We start from the raw sequence: 19,384 nt of genomic DNA, 5'->3' as shown, positions 1-19,384 counted from the left end.
AATCAGTTTTCTCTGCAAGTTGTGAAATAAAGTAAACCAGAGTAGCGTCGATGATTTTCAGCCCTGAAGGACATTGAATTGTTCATCGACTGGCCACCAAATAGTTATGGCTATAACTAAATTTGACACGTTTTTCTTTTAAGCCCAATAAATTATTCATACATGTCAAGCTCTGTTTGATTTTTTCAGGGCATGTGGCCGTTTTTAGTCGAAAATATTTTTTGTGGGAACACTTTTGCGGTACGTATACAGTATAGACCGAGCTCATTCAATGATCGTGACTTAATTTTAAAAATTGAATGTCAAATTTTACCAGACGTGGACCGATGTGGATTCGATATCGTTATTTTTGGAATTAATCACTAACATTTCCTCGTTTCTCTGTTCTGTCAAAAGGAGTTACCTAGGCTTTTTTCACGTAACTGTCTCATTAAAATAAAAATAAAAATATTACATCTAGAACAAGCACCCAAAACACGTAACAAGAGGTCCCAGTTCAGTTGCTTTCACGATACAAGTGTAATACAGCTATTAGATTTGAAGTGTCGTTCAGAATGTAATAATAGTTAATACTAGTTGTATGTTCACACTTCACTATCAAAACCACCATTTCGACCACCCATGTGCCAGTTTTCAGTGTTTGGGCGAGCGGTCAATGTTGTTTTCAATAAGCGAGCGAGCGAAAAAAAAAAAAACGCGATTAAAATGCGGTCGGTTTCCGGTCGGACAAGACCGCGTGGTCGGAAATTAAGCGATAAGCGGTCGATGTAAAAGCGGAAGGTTGGGCGAAATGAGTACTGTATGACCATGTTTCTCCGACGAAGTCTCGACTGACAATAATGCTGACAATGGACGTTAGATAAACACGCATTGTTTGCAACTGGAAGCTTATCACCCGTTATATCAGAATCGTCAACAACAGAGTATACAGATAAGATTTTATCATTTAATTCCTTCCAAAGATAAACACTATGCAAATATCCACGAAACGGCAGTTGTAGTCTTTTCTGCTAGTGTTTTATAACACTAATTTGAGCAACGTTATCTCGCAATTTCGATCTTTTGTAAACCTGGGGTGATGTATCAAGGTCTAAAGTAACCGTTTTATCAATTTTTGAAAAATCAAGAAAAAAGTGAAAATTTCCCTTCTCGCTACCTTAAATAACCTTATTCTTGCTTCTTTATGTTGTGGGCAGTCAATCGGGAAGTGAAATTCATCCTCAACTTTTGTTTTTGGTTTGTATACATATCAGGTGTGATATATATAGAACAAATCAAAACTGCAAATCACATATAAAATGACATCACATATAAAATGACATCACATATAAAATGACATCACATATAAAATGACATCACATACAAAATGACATCACATACAAAATGACATCACATATAAAATGATATCACATATAAAATGACATCACATACTGCCAAAAATTTCCCATAGAGAGTTTAACCATATATCATGATTGAGCAGAAATCTCACACAGCACCTGCAAGACATTTGAGTAGTATGCAAGCTGTTTGATATGTTTATATTCGGTGTGATTTGAGTTCCACTTTGAACTCTGACATTTCACTTTTTAGGGCTGGAAATATGCTCGTGATGTATACTGATTTCGCCAGAGTACTATTATGTCTCGGGTTTGTACAAAATATTTCTTGGTGCATTTGAAAAGTAGGGTAAAGAACATACAACACTAGATTAAGTTTTAACATATCGTGTACTGTAAAATACTTTATTTTAGCTGGAATTCATTTTCGCTGAAAAGACTTTTTGGGTGTTTGTAAGGAATTTATTTTCACTGATTTTTGATGAGTTGAATGTAAAATATAGGAAAAAAGATATATTCGCTGGATTTTATTTTCACTGGATCATTCCTTCAATGAATATAGCGAAAATTAATTCCAAGCGAAAATAAATTATTCTACAGTATCTCACTTTGACAGCCCTGTGACAAATGACTAAAGATTTTAAAATCACTCAATGTTTCTTCCTATTATTTCAGATCAAGAAGTGGCGTAAGAAGTTTGGAGAAGAGGAAGGAAAAAAGTTGCTCAAACCTTTTGTACATTTCTGTAACAAAAAGGGTGATAAAGTATTGGCTGAGATTAAAGCTACTGTACAAGATGAGAATACACATGAACTTGAGACAAAGGAAACATTGGTCAAAATGTGGCATGAATTAACCAATAAAGACAAGTAGGAAACATTCATTATCTGCATGTTCACATTTTTCGCGGATGCTACATTTGGAGCAGGATATACTCACACTCTTTAAAACATCACTTCACCATAGAGTTCATACATACACTTCATACATACAGTTCATGTCAATTGTCTGGCTTGTTTTCTTGGACTTGTAAATTTCCATTTACAACTTGTATATACAAATCTATAGTTGGGTATGTTATTTCTACTTTATGCAAAACACCAAAACTCATATTGTGATTACCTTGAAAAATAGCCTCAAATTCTGAAATATTGGAGCACTGAAACTAGCCTGCACTGAATGTTATGGTGTCTGTTCACCGAATAAAACATAATTCTCATTGTTGTAATTACTAGTACACAAAGACTGTACATGTACTTTATTTTAAAAACGTTTTTTTTTTTTTTTATTTGTTGGGGGATTCTGTTGTTCTCATGAACTGTACAAAATCCAAAGCATTTCTGGTGATTACAGGGGACAGTGAGATGAGTATTCAAATCATACAAATGTGTACATATTATGTTCTATCTTTACACAAATGTCTGAAGGTATCTGAAGTCCTGCAAACCATGTCCTGATCCTGTTATCAGTCAACTCAGACCTGACGTCAACTTTGGTTCGACATCAGACAGTTTCTACGATATGACAGAGTCCTATGTTACAAGGAATCCACACGGTTTATTGGATACCACTGGTCACATGACTAGCGAAAGATTCAGAACATTGATGAATTTGAAGTACATGACATCGTTGTGCCATCCTGGAGAAGCAGTCGGACTGTTAGCAGCTCAGGTATGGTCCACATTCTGATTGGTCAATATGTGGTCACATGATTTGATACTGTTACATGATTGGTCAATCTGCAGTCACATGAGTTTATGCAATTGCTACTGTCTAATAAGCAATTTTTGAACTGTTATCAAATTGGCTTCACTTTGAGGGCAGTCATCATAAAATGGTAATCTACACATGCATTATTTGTGGCATTTGTATTATGAGTTCTAATGTCGAAGGAATTTGAATAATCATTTCTTTCTCTGAAATAGTTATCATTTGTTTCTCATGTACTATTAAACAGAATTCAATGAAGCTTCGTACATACTCTAGGATAATGCTCAGATCTTATTAATTTTTGATTGAAATTCTGTACATATTAATTACCTAATTAGCCTATTAATTAACCAAATTCAATCATTTTCATTTGTTTCTCATGTACTACTAAACAAATTTCAATCAAATTTGGTACATACTCTAGGATAATGCGCAGACCTGATTATATTTTTTGTTGAAACTTTGTGCATATTCATTACCTAATTTGCATATTAATTAAACAAATTTAAGCATTTTTACTGGTTTCTCCTGCACTATTAAGCAGATTTCAATAAAACTTAGTACATAGATGTTTTGGGATAATGCAAAGTACTGATCTTTTAAATATGAATAATTGTTAAACAATACTACTTGGAACCAACCTAAATCATTTGCTCTATTAGAAACACATGTGCTTACTGTAAAAATAAGACATTTTTCATTCAATAAATTCAATGCTTTTTATGTGTAATGAAGATGTGCTTCTAATATAGTAAATACAGTATTCCTCCAATATCTTCAGCACATGGGAGTTCTTCAGCACACAGGAGTTCTTTCCAAGCTTTCTTTTATTTGTATATCTCTTGCTGTGATTAATTGAATTGTTAACAGGGCTTTTGCAGAATCAATCACTTCTATGGTACGAAAATTAAGACCTTGGAATAATCAAATTTGTTGAATTGAATTGTACAATCAAATTTATTGAATTGAATTGAACAATCAAATTTGTTGCATTGAATTGAATTTGTTGAATTGAGTTGAATTTATACTGTTCTTTCATAGTCTATTGGAGAGCCCAGTACTCAGATGACACTGAATACCTTTCATTTTGCTGGTAGAGGTGAAATGAATGTCACTCTAGGTATTCCAAGATTAAGGTAAATATCTTATTGCATTTAGCATAGAACTAAGCCAAATTACAAATCAAAATACCAACAATTTATTCATTTTGCAGTAAATTGTACTTCCAACCAATATATACAGATGTTGACTTGAAAAAAGTTTGGTACACTACCCTATTTTTCAAGCAAATGGTGGTTATATTTCAGTGAATGGCGGCTATTTTGTCTGTATTAAAACGTTTTTGATTCCTGTTGTGCAAATGATATACTGTATATCAAATTATCGACCAATGAACACTTTTATAAACTTTCTCAAATTATGAGTATCCGGTAGGCTTATCTACTGACAAAAATTTGTTCACAATTGTTTTCAGATTACTGGAGTTTGTCAAAACTCAGATTGTAGCTTAGTGCTTATTTAATATGAGCGTCTTATATTTGACAAAGTGACTCAAAATTAAACAGCTTTTTTAAACTAATTTCACCCTGCATACTTGCATCTACTTGGAATTTCTTAAACATTAGGACATTTATTTGCTTTAGATTTTGTGTCTTCAATATATCTGGTAATATTATACAAAATATATATTGTTCTTTTTTTTCAGAGAGATTTTAATGGTAGCTAGTTCTAATATCCAAACACCAAGTATGAGTATACCAGTATTAAATATGCGGAAAGCAAAGAAACAAGCAAAGAAGTTGAAGAGGAAACTAACAAGACTATACTTTTCTGATGCAAGTTGTACATTCATTTAACAACGCATTCAATTGTGTGTCAAGAACTAATGTATGATAAGCACTTGTATTTATGTGAAGATTGTACAAGACACAAAGTTGTATGTAGAGATTGCAAACTCCACATTTGTATGTGGAGTTTGCGAGTAGCCGCATTTGTATGGCCACATTTGTATGTGGAGATTACAAGTTGCCGCATTTTTATGGTCACATTTGTATGTGGAGATTACGAGTAGCCACATTTGTATGGCCACATTTGTATGTGGAGATTACGAGTGGCAACATTTGCATGTGAAGATTGCGAGTGGCAACATTTGCATGTGGAGATCGCAAGTGGCAACATTTGTGTGTGGAGATTGTGAGTGGCCACATTTGTATGTGGAGATTACAAGTTGCCGCATTTTTATGGTCACATTTGTATGTGGAGATTACGAGTGGCAACATTTGCATGTGGAGATTGTGAATGGCAACATTTGCATGTGGAGATTGTGAATGGCAACATTTGCATGTGGAGATTGCGAATGGCAACATTTGCATGTGGAGATTGTGAATGGTAACATTTGCATGTGGAGATCGCAAGTGGCAACATTTGTGTGTGGGGATTGTGAGTGGCCACATTTGTATGTGGAGATTACAAGTTGCCGCATTTTTATGGTCACATTTGTATGTGGAGATTACGAGTAGCCACATTTGTATGGCCACATTTGTATGTGGAGATTACGTGTGGCAACATTTGCATGTGGAGATTGCGAGTGGCAACATTTGCATGTGGAGATCGCAAGTGGCAACATTTGCATGTGAAGATTGCGAGTGGCAATATTTGCATGTGGAGATCGCAAGTGGCAACATTTGTGTGTGGAGATTGTGAGTGGCCACATTTGTATGTGGAGATTACAAGTTGCCGCATTTTTATGGTCACATTTGTATGTGGAGATTACGAGTGGCAACATTTGCATGTGGAGATTGTGAATGGCAACATTTGCATGTGGAGATTGTGAATGGCAACATTTGCATGTGGAGATTGCGAATGGCAACATTTGCATGTGGAGATTGTGAATGGCAACATTTGCATGTGGAGATCGCAAGTGGCAACATTTGTGTGTGGGGATTGTGTGTGGCCACATTTGTATGTGGAGATTACAAGTTGCCGCATTTTTATGGTCACATTTGTATGTGGAGATTACGAGTAGCCACATTTGTATGGCCACATTTGTATGTGGAGATTACGTGTGGCAACATTTGCATGTGGAGATTGCCAGTGGCAACATTTGCATGTGGAGATTGCGAATGGCAACATTTGCATGTGGAGATTGTGAATGGCAACATTTGCATGTGGAGATCGCAAGTGGCAACATTTGTGTGTGGGGATTGTGAGTGGCCACATTTGTATGTGGAGATTACAAGTTGCCGCATTTTTATGGTCACATTTGTATGTGGAGATTACGAGTAGCCACATTTGTATGGCCACATTTGTATGTGGAGATTACGTGTGGCAACATTTGCATGTGGAGATTGCGAGTGGCAACATTTGCATGTGGAGATCGCAAGTGGCAACATTTGCATGTGAAGATTGCGAGTGGCAATATTTGCATGTGGAGATCGCAAGTGGCAACATTTGTGTGTGGAGATTGTGAGTGGCCACATTTGTATGTGGAGATTACAAGTTGCCGCATTTTTATGGTCACATTTGTATGTGGAGATTACGAGTGGCAACATTTGCATGTGGAGATTGTGAATGGCAACATTTGCATGTGGAGATTGTGAATGGCAACATTTGCATGTGGAGATTGCGAATGGCAACATTTGCATGTGGAGATTGTGAATGGCAACATTTGCATGTGGAGATCGCAAGTGGCAACATTTGTGTGTGGGGATTGTGTGTGGCCACATTTGTATGTGGAGATTACAAGTTGCCGCATTTTTATGGTCACATTTGTATGTGGAGATTGCGAGTAGCCACATTTGTATGGCCACATTTGTATGTGGAGATTACGTGTGGCAACATTTGCATGTGGAGATTGCCAGTGGCAACATTTGCATGTGGAGATCGCAAGTGGCAACATTTGCATGTGAAGATTGCGAGTGGCAATATTTGCATGTGGAGATCGCAAGTGGCAACATTTGTGTGTGGAGATTGTGAGTGGCCACATTTGTATGTGGAGATTACAAGTTGCCGCATTTTTATGGTCACATTTGTATGTGGAGATTACGAGTGGCAACATTTGCATGTGGAGATTGTGAATGGCAACATTTGCATGTGGAGATTGTGAATGGCAACATTTGCATGTGGAGATTGTGAATGGCAACATTTGCATGTGGAGATTGTGAATGGCAACATTTGCATGTGGAGATTGCGAATGGCAACATTTGCATGTGGAGATCGCAAGTGGCAACATTTGTGTGTGGGGATTGTGAGTGGCCACATTTGTGTGTGGGGATTGTGAGTGGCCACATTTGTATGTGGAGATTACAAGTTGCCGCATTTTTATGGTCACATTTGTATGTGGAGATTACGAGTAGCCACATTTGTATGGCCACATTTGTATGTGGAGATTACGAGTGGCAACATTTGCATGTGGAGATTGCGAGTGGCAACATTTGCATGTGGAGATCGCAAGTGGCAACATTTGCATGTGAAGATTGCGAGTGGCAATATTTGCATGTGGAGATCGCAAGTGGCAACATTTGTGTGTGGAGATTGTGAGTGGCCACATTTGTATGTGGAGATTACAAGTTGCCGCATTTTTATGGTCACATTTGTATGTGGAGATTACGAGTGGCAACATTTGCATGTGGAGATTGTGAATGGCAACATTTGCATGTGGAGATTGTGAATGGCAACATTTGCATGTGGAGATTGTGAATGGCAACATTTGCATGTGGAGATTGTGAATGGCAACATTTGCATGTGGAGATTGTGAATGGCAACATTTGCATGTGGAGATTGTGAATGGCAACATTTGTATTCATTTTTTAATGGCCACACTTTTATTCATGTGGAGACTGGGACTGATATTACTTATATTGATGGAAAGATTGTGAATGTCCAGCTTTATATTCATATGGATATTGTGAATTGCCATAAGCATTTTATAAAAAAAAACGTTGTTCCCAAATTCTAGGTTTTGGAGAATGTTGAAGTGGCTGAAATTTATGAAGTCACATCGGGGTAAGTGATTATATAAATACAAGGTATTACATTCAATTCTGATGGGAACAATACTCAGATACCAACTTTGAGACATTGTTCTCAAGAAACAATTTCTGAGCTGTTCAAAATGCTCACAGACCTCATAAACTGCAAATCTGTCTACCGATCTGGTGAATTTTCCTGATATGAAGATTTTGCTGATGGCATCAAACGAGTACAAGTCAATTAATTAAATTAAATCACTTAAGATGAGTGTCCAAATCCTGATTGCAAGTAGAATAGAATATTCGACTAAAAAAATGAAAGTAATTCCAAAATTGTCCAAACATTGTCATAGTCAACAATAGTAAATAAAACAAAAAAACTACTTTTGAACCCAACCGTTTCTGAAACATGATCTGCTGGCAAACTCTCAAATTTTTCAATTGTTATCAAAAATCGGCACCTAGCAATTTCCTTCTTTGGGTTCTTGCATTGTAAGAGACCATACATCTCATTGACAAAAGCTAGGTCACATAACATACATAACTATTGTACATGCCCCCTCTAAATAGCTATAAGTGTCCTAAAAGGGGGCATATACAATTAAATTTGGAAGCAGGGATAGAGTTAGGTGCAAAAGGAATTCTTTCCCAAGTATGATCATGGAGGTTATAAAAGAATCCTTCATGCTCCAATCTTAAACTAAAACTACAGTAGTAACACTACTGTATCCATGTCGTTACTCCAATGCATGTAAAGGAATTGCTGTACTGTGTGCACGTCCTGTTCATGGTCAAAGGTAAAAAAACAATAAAGATTATTGAAGAATCATTAAGGGAGCATATACAATTAAATTCAGAAGTGCTGGAGGGTAGGGATAGGGTTAGCGTTAGGGGTGGGGTACAAAAGGAATTCTTTCCCAAGTATGATCATGGAGGTAATAAAAGAATCCTTCATGCTCCAATCTTAAACTAAAATTACCTTTGAAGTAACACTACTGTATCCATGTCGTTACCCCAATGCACGTAAGGAATTGCTGTACTGTGTGCACGTCCTGTTCATGGTCACATGTAAAAAAACAAAGATTACTGAAGTTCTTAACAAAAAGAATCGTGAAACTAGTAGACTCAGATTCAAAAAAAATTTCTTTTATATTAATTGCCAATAATAATGTAATAATATTTGTAAGTGTTATTAGTCCCCCTTCGGACGAAGTCCGAAAAACGGGGACTTATAATTTGGTCTCCGTCCGTTCGTCCGTCTGTGCGTGCGTCCGGAGTCATATCTCAGAATCCCTTGAACCGATTCCGTTCATTCTTTGCATGTGCCTAGTACCTTATGTGGGACATATGCACATGCAGTGGTTTAGTAATTCGATTCAAAATGGCCGACTGGCAGCTATCTTGTTTTTTGAAAATGTTGCATTTTGGACATGCTTTGTCAGTTTTCATTCATATTTAGTACATAGATCATACATGTTAGGATACATGTCCCGACTGTCTGTGAGTTCCGGAGTCTGTCCGTCCGTCCGTCCCTCAGTCTGTCCAGAATCCTGTGGACCGATTCCGTTCATTCTTTGCATGTGCCTAGTACCTTATGTGGGACATATGCACATGCAGTGCTTTAGCAATTCGATTCAAAATGACCGACTGGCAGCCATCTTGTTTTTTGAAAATGTTGTATTTTGGACATGCTTTGTCAGATGTCATTCAAACTTGGTACATAGATTATACATGTTAGGATACATGTCCATGACGATTTATTTCGCAATTGGATCAAAAATGGTCGACTGGCAGGCATTTTTTTTTTTTTTTTATGTGGTATCGTGGACATGCTCTGTCAGTTTTCATTCAAATTTGGCACATACATGTACTTTATACATGTTAGGATGCATGTCCATGACAATTTGTTTCAAAATCTGGTCAAAGATGGCCGATTGACAGCCATCTGACTTTTTGGCCTTACTACTATATTTCCACAATTTATGTACCATTTTCATTCGTATTTGGCACATACATCATACATATCAGTGTGTTTCATAATCAGATCAAAGATGGCCGAATAATGGATGTTTTTATTTTTGGCCATATTACTACTACACGGAACAATCTGTTGTATACGACACTTGGAACTCAAGTTTCAAGGACACACTCGCGACAACCCCTCCGCTTTAATATGATGAGCACAAAGGGAACTTAATTTAACGAGACTGTGTCATTTTCAATGACTTGTTATTACTGTTATTTAACATACTAGAATATAAAAATTAGTTTGTTAACTGATGACAATATTTTTACATGGATTGTAATTTACTGAATTCAAGAGTGCAATTGTGGAGTTTGGTAATATTAGACCTGTACCTTGTCTGCTCTATGGGACAAGACAAAGTACAATTCAAGTTGGATTTCTAACACACATCCGTGGGTCGATATCACGCCCTCTATCAGGAGTATGTATTCCAGTAATGTGTCTTTCAAGAAGCTGTAAATAGTTTTGAATATATAACATGATCTATAGTTAGTTAAAATGTAATCTGCTGATTAGCCAAGTTTTTTATGGGGGGGGGGTCAGAGAAGAACTGTGGTAAATATTTCTAGATTATATTTTCAGTTCAAAAAATGTTTTTTTTTTATATATTCTTTCTTCATGGTTCAAGTGTGCACAGTTTGTTTTTCTGTCATTCATGGTTTCTGCAGAATTGTTTTTCATTTTTTTGTCACAGCTTATGCAAACAAAAAACTTACCTTTTTCTAATGGTTCAATCTGATTGAATTTTGTATTTTTACATATACATGTAATTTGTTATTTTGGTTTCTTTACGAATGTTTTTTGAATTTACAAAAAAAACACAAAAATAAAAAAATAAAAAAATTGAAATTCCAAAACAGTCAGGTGGGGAATTTAGTTTCTAAAACTTTTACATTAAATGCATATCATTAATACCCAGCTACAACTAATGTTCACTACATGTTCATGAACATGACTTTGATACATAAAGGACATCTTCATACAAGGTTTGCAGTTCTGTTGATGACTAATAATATTTGCCATACAATCTTGATAATTTTTTAATAATTGCAGAGTCAATAACAGGGTATATAAGATACGGATGTCTTTTCTACCTGCCGACTGTTACAAGGTAAAGCAACTTGTAAAGTTTCATTATTATGATTTATCTTATATGAAAATAAATTTGAAATGTAAACTGTGTAAATGCAATGATTTTTGAAAACAAATTTCTTGTCTATTATCAACACAAGTTTTTAATTTTTTTTTTCTAAACACTGTTATGCTGAGATGAAATATGAATGCACATTGCTGACAATCCAGAAAATAAATGTTCCAACTTTTAATTTCAGGAAGAAGTAAACCTGAAACCAAGTGATGTGTTGTATTTTGTGGAGAAGAGATTCATCAGACGACTATTAAGTGTGATCAGACAGAAAATGAGACAAATCACAGACATCAAGCAAGTTGAATTGTTTATTACACAATTGTCACAACATTTCTCCAGTCAAGATTCAGTGACACATTTTGCACATTTTTAGTTATTTTTCTATATTAAATTCTTTTTTAATGCTCGACCAAATGAACATAATTTTTTATCAGCTGTAGGTCTTAACCAGTTATTTGACAAATTTTTAAAAAAAAAAAATGTGCAGGTTTGTTTCATGACAGACAAATATTGACTTTGAGGGCTCATTGGGTTAAAGGTCAATGTATTAAAAACTGAACATTAAAAAATTAATTTAACTACTTGAGAAAAGTGCCTCTGATTGGAGATTTACAAAAAAAATATTTGTTTAGATAATTTTTAATACAATATCTGTGTTTGATGTGACATGTACAATATGTCCTATTTGTTGAACTTTTCTATCAGTTAACTTTCCCTAAAACAAAAATGTCCTCCAGCTTTACTTTTATTCAGATTTGTTCCTACCAGCTTTTATTTTGAACCTGTGAGAAGAAATAACTAATGATAAATCTCCTGTTCCTATTAATACTGTCATCTTACAGGTTGGTGGATGCTAAAACTAGATCATTTCTTTTAAATGATGACCTAGAAGATGTAGAGGAGATTCCTAAGCAAGTCAATGAAGACTTGAATGAGAGCTCTGAAGATGATGAGAATGACAATGATGATGATGCTGTTGCTAAGAAACTGAAGAAACAAAAGACAGATGATATGGAATATGATGAAGAAGAGGAAGAGGAGGAGGAAGCTGGGAATGAAAATGGTAGGAGTATATATTGTTCAAAACATATTAAAATCACATGCATATAATAATGGAAATAAATTCAACTTTGTAAAGTGAAATAATTGATGCCCTAAATTTGTGTCCTATGTTTGTAAATGTTTAATTTTCATTGATCCTCTGTGTCTGAATGTTGGCAAATGTTTTGGCTTCTTGTTTGACTGTTCGTTCTAGATGCTTGTGTTAATGCTTTGGTTTCAACTCTGGTTGGATTCATTTAGTATGACTATAGCTTACACTAGGTAATTTACAATGACGGAAAATCTAAACAGAAATTGTCACTGCTACAAAAATTTGAAATTTTCACTGACTCACAAAAATGATCTTTTGTGCAATTAAAATAGTTAAAATATATCCTTTAAATGACTCACAAAGTTCTCAAACATTTGTTTCAAGCTCAAATTAAAACTTTTTTATTGGATATCACTATAAACTGCTCTATTGTCAGATTCTGGAGAGGAAACTGAAGGTGAGAATTTGGAAGAAATGGAACAAGAGGACATACAAGGAGATAATGACAACGAAACATATGAACAATTAAAATCTAAGAAAAGAAAGAAGAAAAAAGACACTCTATTTAGAATTAATGTGAGTTTAAACCAATTATGTTTTATGAGTTTTTTTTTGTGGTAGAACATTTTATTATATGTTTCACAGCATGAGTCATGCTAAAAAGTGCCCCAGTCCATTATGACATTTTTGAGGGCCCAAATCAGCTTTTATCATTCAAGGTGCTTTTTCACATGGTTGAGTTTGAGTACAGAGAACGCTCACTTTTGTAAGAAGGAAAAAAAAGCTTTTGATGAAGATCCATGGTAAGCTAAAAACTTGGAAACCATGGAAACAAAAATGAATGACAACGAAACTGGTTTTGTTTTGGCATGTACATGCATGAACTCTGCGTTAGTTTATTCTATGAATAGTAATGATTCAAGATAAAAAATACAGCACTCCATGGATTGTGATTATTTTTTTATTTTTTTAAAATTTTTTAAATAATTCTTGTTTTCCAGCTTCAGCCATTCTTGTTTTATAGCTACAGAGCTACTTGTCTAATGGGGTTGGGGTGTGGGTGGAGAATAATTAATTATGGTGCAGTAATATGCTCACAGTACAGAATTCAATGTTTTATTTAATTTTTATTTTTATTTTTTTATTTTATTTTAAAGAATGTAGTTAATATTCATGATTGGATTCATGGATATGAATTTGATGAAGAAGATGAACTATGGTGTCAGGTTGTAATTAAGGTAATTAATTCAATACATGTATTCTTATTAGTCCCTCTTCGAACGAAGTTCAAAAACAGGGACTTGTAATTTGGTCTTTGTCCGTCCATCCGTCCGGAGTCATATTTCAGAATCCTTTATACCAATTCCGTTAATTCTTTGCATGTGCCTAGTACTTTATGTGAGACATATGCACATATTGTTTTTGAAAATGTTGTATTTTGGACATGCTTTGTCAGTTTTCATTCAAACTTGGTACATAGATTATACATGTTAAGATACATGTCCATGACAATTTGTTTCAAAATCTGATCAAGGATGGCCGATTGAAAGCTACAGACTTTTTGGCCTTACTACTATATTTCCAAGATTTATGTACCATTTTCATTCGTATTTGGCACATACATGTCAGTTTGTTTCATAATCAAATCACAAATTCAACAGAGACTGTGTCATTTTCAATGACTTTTTGTAAATATATCTATGTGCTGAAATCAAACTGAACACTTTAGACTACACAAGCAATCACTATTACGCTCACTAGTGTGGCAGGAAGAGCATGTGGTTAGTTTCCAAAAGACAACTAAAGAAGTGATCAGAAGCAATAAACATTTATCACTACCCAGTACCCAAATTGCATTTAAAATGCAAAATATTCACCTATACACATGTATTTATTATTTAAACTCTTTGGAGTCCAATATTGTTAGCTGCTTAAAAACAATATAATGTAATAGTAATATTACTTTTAATGCCAAGTACTTTTTTTGAGCAATATTTTGGCCAATATTGGTTTATTACTATTACAATAATAATAATAATAATTATTATACATCTGCATCGTAACGCTATATGACTGAGGTGTTTTATATGGTAATAATAAGTCATACTTTGATGATCGTGTCTGCAATAAATGCAATGTACATTTCTATTAGAGGTACACTTGTAAAAATGTGATACAATGCATTATTGTTAATATATTCAAAAAGAATGTGTTCATTTTTTGTTTTGGCCAATATTTTGTATTGCTCACTAGAAATAAATATTGCCCTGAGAACCATGCAATCTATGAAGAATAATGTTAAGTTTGAATAGTTTTGTACCATGTTCAATTCCATAGGAATAAAGATTTCCAATTAAAATTGACAAAATAGATAAATTTCTGAAGTACAATAAAACTTTCAACATTTTTGGGATGGTGTGAGATACTGTTTATAAAATAGAAAACCTAAATTATTATGTTAAGTTTCCACACCATCTCATAAAATCTGTTTCAAAATAATATTGGTCTTTATATCTTTCACAGTTGGATATCCTGGACAGTAAGATGGATATGTGTTCTGTGATTAAAAATAATATTGGTCTTTATGTCTATTACAGTTGGATATCCTGGACAGTAAGATGGATATGTGTTCTGTGATTGAAAATAATATTGGTCTTTATGTCTATTACAGTTGGATATCCTGGACAGTAAGATGGATATGTGTTCTGTGATTGAAAATAATATTGGTCTTTATGTCTATTACAGTTGGATATCCTGGACAGTAAGATGGATATGTGTTCTGTGATTGAAAATGAAGCAAAGAAATTAATTGTGTATGAAACACCTGGTGTTAAAAGATGTTTTCTTAGTGACAATACAGATTTGGGACATGAAGGAAAAAAGACATTACATACAGAAGGAGTCAGTATTATGGTAAGTCAAGTTTTCGATTTTTTTAAAAATCTCATAGTCAAGTTATTAGTCCCCCATTCAGATTAAGTTCAAATGGGAAATTATATGTTTGTCTGTCCACACCTGTTGCTTGAACATGCCCAGAACTATCATGTCATATTTCAAAGACATATACATATGCACAAATCCAATTCAAGATGGCCGAATGCCTTTGATTTTAGTGCTATAGAATCATTGAAATCATTCTAAAACAAAATGTATAGAGAGATTTTGTTTACACTTAGCTCTGATATTGAACCTTTGGGCATGTCCTCTTGTTTTTCAGATCAGATGCAATATGGCTGACTGTTGCCCATTTAGTTTTAATGAAGTATGTTCAGGAATCCTATCCCAGACATGCCTTGACTGATCACATTCAAACTTTATGCATACATTATGTCACACATATGCACATATCTATTTATTTTGTGATACAATTCAAGGTGGATGAAGCATTTCATTCCTGCGATTCTGAATCCAGATCTTGGTCATAGATTGACAGATATCGTTCAAACATTGTATATATTGAACATAATGGGACTTTAATGAGCATCAAATTCAAAATAGACAACTGATTTATTATTATATACTTTACATGCTCTTATTTCTCTTGTTCTTGAGTGCTCTGCTACTAGTATTTATTTGCTGACTTTTGACACAATGCTTGTTCCATGGCCTCTCTGCGATTTACTGTAAAACATGTTGAAAAAGCGGCATGCAATTTTAGCGAATTTTGGTAAAATGACGTAATAGCCAAATGTTGATTTAGCAAATCTCTGTTATTGTTGATTTCTTTGTTTGGTGGCCATGCATTTTGAATTGATAATAAAGTCATTAGCGACATTTTGAATTAGCGAATCTGTTCTCTCTCGCTAAATTCGCGAAAGAGACATGCTCGCGAAAAAGACATGTTTTACAGTATTTGCTGACTTTTGACACTATGCTTGTTCCAGGGCCTCTCTGCTATTTATTTGCTGACTTTTGACACTATGCTTGTTCCAGGGCCTCTGCTATTTATATGCTGACTTTTGACACTATGCTTGTTCCAGGCCTAGCTGCAGTTGGATATCGGAATCCACTATTATTGAATTATTTCACAAGAAATGTTTATATTTTGAATTATTTCACAGGAAATGTTTACATATGACAAGATATTAGATTTGAATAAGCTGTACAGTAATGACATCCATGCTATGGCTGCAACCTATGGAATAGAAGCTGCCAGAAAAGTTCTCATCAAGGTAAACTTCATATTGAAATATGTCAGGATGATGATAGACTTTCCTTGAAGTGCTTTGGATTTTTGTTGTCTTTAATAATCACTTTTAATTATTTTTAGCACTTTTAAGTGTAATAATATATGCATGTGGGAAATATGAGTAGTGTAATATTATGGAAATATTTGATATTGAATTTAATCACTTTGAATTACAATGTGCTGTACTAATCAGGAACACAGTGACTTGTCGTGAATCCATGGACAAACAATAAAATCGATCATAAAATGTTTATATATATTTTCACTATTCACACATATTCACACCATCAAATATTTCACATAATAGTCCCAAGACTCCAATATAGCTATAGGAATGATGTCAGAGTACATATTCAGACCATCAAATATTTCACATAATAGTCCCAAGACTCCAATATAGCTATAGGAATGATCTCAGAGTGTAACTTTAGGAGATATGTCTAGTAAAATGATACTTTCATTTCAGAAGCACATATTAATCCATATTAAATTAATTGTGAAACAAAAGAAAAAGTTAATTTCTAATTTTTTCACCATTATATGCCCCGCTGATTGCTTTGTCTGTTTTCTATAAATCCCTATTATATTTTGTTTATAGGAAATTCAAGAAGTTTTCAAAGCATACGGAATTCATGTAAATGCACGTCACCTGACCTTAGTAGCAGATTACATGACGTATGAGGGCGTCTACAGACCATTCAATAGATTCAGTTTACAGTCTAGTGCATCACCATTACAGCAAATGAGTTTTGAACAATCCATGACTTTTCTAAAACAAGCTACAATTGATGGTAAGTTCTTCCATTCCATAATACCATAGTTGTAGTATTGGGACAACAATGAGGAAAGAGGGGTAAACACATCATAGGCATTGTTTCTGTGAGCATGGGCATGCGAGTTGAGTCGGTTGGGAGTAGAGACCCGGAATAGAGAACTCGAGAAGCAAGTTTACCGTATGGTAACAATAAATCAACTGTTTATTAGCTTCAATCGATTACAAGCAAGTTACAATTAAATAACAAACACTCTACTAACAGTAACACCAGGATGTGATTGGTTGAAAGAACTGTGGGTGTGGCAATTAACAACAGTGGGTGTCTAATTAGGTCAGACTAACAGTCTTCACAGTTTTTACTAATTAGGCTGCATACTATATAGACTAATTATGCATATTATCGGTTTACCATTTGTGGTTTAGTCACCTGACACTATCCCAGCTTCCTCCCTCTGGGTCTCCGCTTCGCTACTGAAAAAAGTCTATGTGATTCATGTTCTCCCACTATAAATTTGCATATCGTTAGTCTATGAAAACACCCAATTATGTATAACATGATGTCAGTACCAAATGTCGCCCACTTGAATAATTAATAAATACATGCCCATATTTATCATTTTCTTCTTTCTCAATTTTAGGTTCATGTGATCAGCTGAAATCACCTTCTGCTCGTCTCGCTGTTGGTAGAGTTGTTAGCGGCGGTACAGGATCATTTGAGCTTGTTCAACCTCTGGTGTGATGAACACTATCAGAACACTAACTTAGGCTCTTGTGATCAGCTTTTATCAATTCTAGAATTTGTGTCATTGCTGTAACTGATACCTTGATTAATGAACACAAAATAATTAAAGTAAAGTGTGTTTTTTTCATGAGAGAAATATTTTTGTTAGTCTGGTGAAATCGAGAAATTTTTGAAAATTTATTTGAGGTCATGCATTATGGAGAGTCAGCATAAGGAGGGACATTTAATCATCATAAAAGCTGTAGTTCCACTATTTGAAATCAAATACACAATATAATAATACACTTCTCAGATTTGGAGTGGTCCATTATATATTCAATAAAGCAGAGGATAACCAGAAATGATGTTCATTTTGAACTTGTTTCTGCTAAACTGTTATTTATCTAGAATAATTTTTTTTTTACATTAACAACCAATTATCAAATTTTAAAGAAAATTTTTACATGAAACTCTTGGATATTGCACAAACCTTATAAAGTTTTTAGTTGAAATTCATGCATATCAATAATCTAATTCATGTATTGACTTGCCAATTTCAAGCCTTATAACCTTTTTTTTCACATTTACTATATAACTCATTTCAGTGAACTTAAAATATAGATGGTCTAGTTTTGTTTGAAATTTTTGTGTGCATTAATGATCTAATTCACATACTAGTATTAATTTGCCAATTTTATAGTGAACCTCAATGCTGCCTTAATATATAGTTGTGTATATTCTAAACTGTATTTGAAATAAAAATGCAGTGGTTTAATTCTGTTTTAATTATAACTGTAGCTTGGATAGGCATTTGAAATGCTTGCAATTAAACACCATGGAGGCCATTCATGGAGGGGGTAAATAACAAACGAACATATTTAACATCCAGGTACTTTTCAAAACTATGACGTTTTAGTATCTGATCGCATTCGTATACGCCATTGCACATAGCCATTCATGCTGCCGGCCAGCATTGTATACTACTAGTATAAACTCAACTTTTATATGCACAATGTGCTTTTTGACTCCCGTGTGCGAAGCACAAAAAGGTAGTCTTTGCAGTTAGTGTGTCTGTCTGTATGTGTGTGTGTATGTGTATGTATGTGTGCGTGTGTGAGTGTCCGTCTGTTCAACTGATATCTCAAGAACCATACATCAGTTTTTGATGAAACTTGATGCATAGATGCTCTGGGCCAATACGCAGATTTGATTAGGTTTTGGTAAAAACCCATGCATATTAATTACCTAATTTGCATGATAATTAGCTGATTTTTAGCTGTTCCATGACTGTTCCACTGATATCTAAAGAACCACTCATTTTATTTTGATGAAACTTGGCACACAGATGCTCCAAACTAATGCGCAGATTTGATTAGTTTTAGGTAAAAATCTGTGCAATATTAATTACCTAATTTG

The 19,384-nt window shown here is 34.4% G+C and overlaps 1 protein-coding gene across 1 annotated transcript in view; it reads left to right on the top strand.

Moving 5' to 3' along the window:
• The window catches only part of LOC100373861 (DNA-directed RNA polymerase I subunit RPA1-like), a 46,332-nt gene extending 27,572 nt beyond the window's left edge, over window positions 1–18,760 (top strand). Inside the window, exons 22-35 of the mRNA XM_085503435.1 lie at window positions 2,013–2,206; window positions 2,765–3,008; window positions 4,089–4,183; window positions 4,753–4,882; window positions 8,005–8,051; window positions 11,097–11,154; window positions 11,375–11,484; window positions 12,033–12,253; window positions 12,720–12,859; window positions 13,441–13,521; window positions 15,029–15,196; window positions 16,345–16,455; window positions 17,071–17,263; window positions 17,886–18,760. Coding sequence (XP_085359561.1) covers window positions 2,013–2,206; window positions 2,765–3,008; window positions 4,089–4,183; window positions 4,753–4,882; window positions 8,005–8,051; window positions 11,097–11,154; window positions 11,375–11,484; window positions 12,033–12,253; window positions 12,720–12,859; window positions 13,441–13,521; window positions 15,029–15,196; window positions 16,345–16,455; window positions 17,071–17,263; window positions 17,886–17,986 — 1,893 coding nt within the window. The 3' untranslated portion in view covers window positions 17,987–18,760. The remainder of the gene's footprint in view (window positions 1–2,012; window positions 2,207–2,764; window positions 3,009–4,088; window positions 4,184–4,752; window positions 4,883–8,004; window positions 8,052–11,096; window positions 11,155–11,374; window positions 11,485–12,032; window positions 12,254–12,719; window positions 12,860–13,440; window positions 13,522–15,028; window positions 15,197–16,344; window positions 16,456–17,070; window positions 17,264–17,885) is intronic.
• Window positions 18,761–19,384: the final 624 nt, after the last annotated feature.

The sequence above is a fragment of the Saccoglossus kowalevskii genome, chromosome 9 (assembly GCF_978046115.1).
Source record: "Saccoglossus kowalevskii chromosome 9, keSacKowa6.1, whole genome shotgun sequence".
Classification (NCBI taxonomy): domain Eukaryota; kingdom Metazoa; phylum Hemichordata; class Enteropneusta; family Harrimaniidae; genus Saccoglossus; species Saccoglossus kowalevskii.
This window is presented reverse-complemented; position numbering and strand designations above follow the sequence as displayed.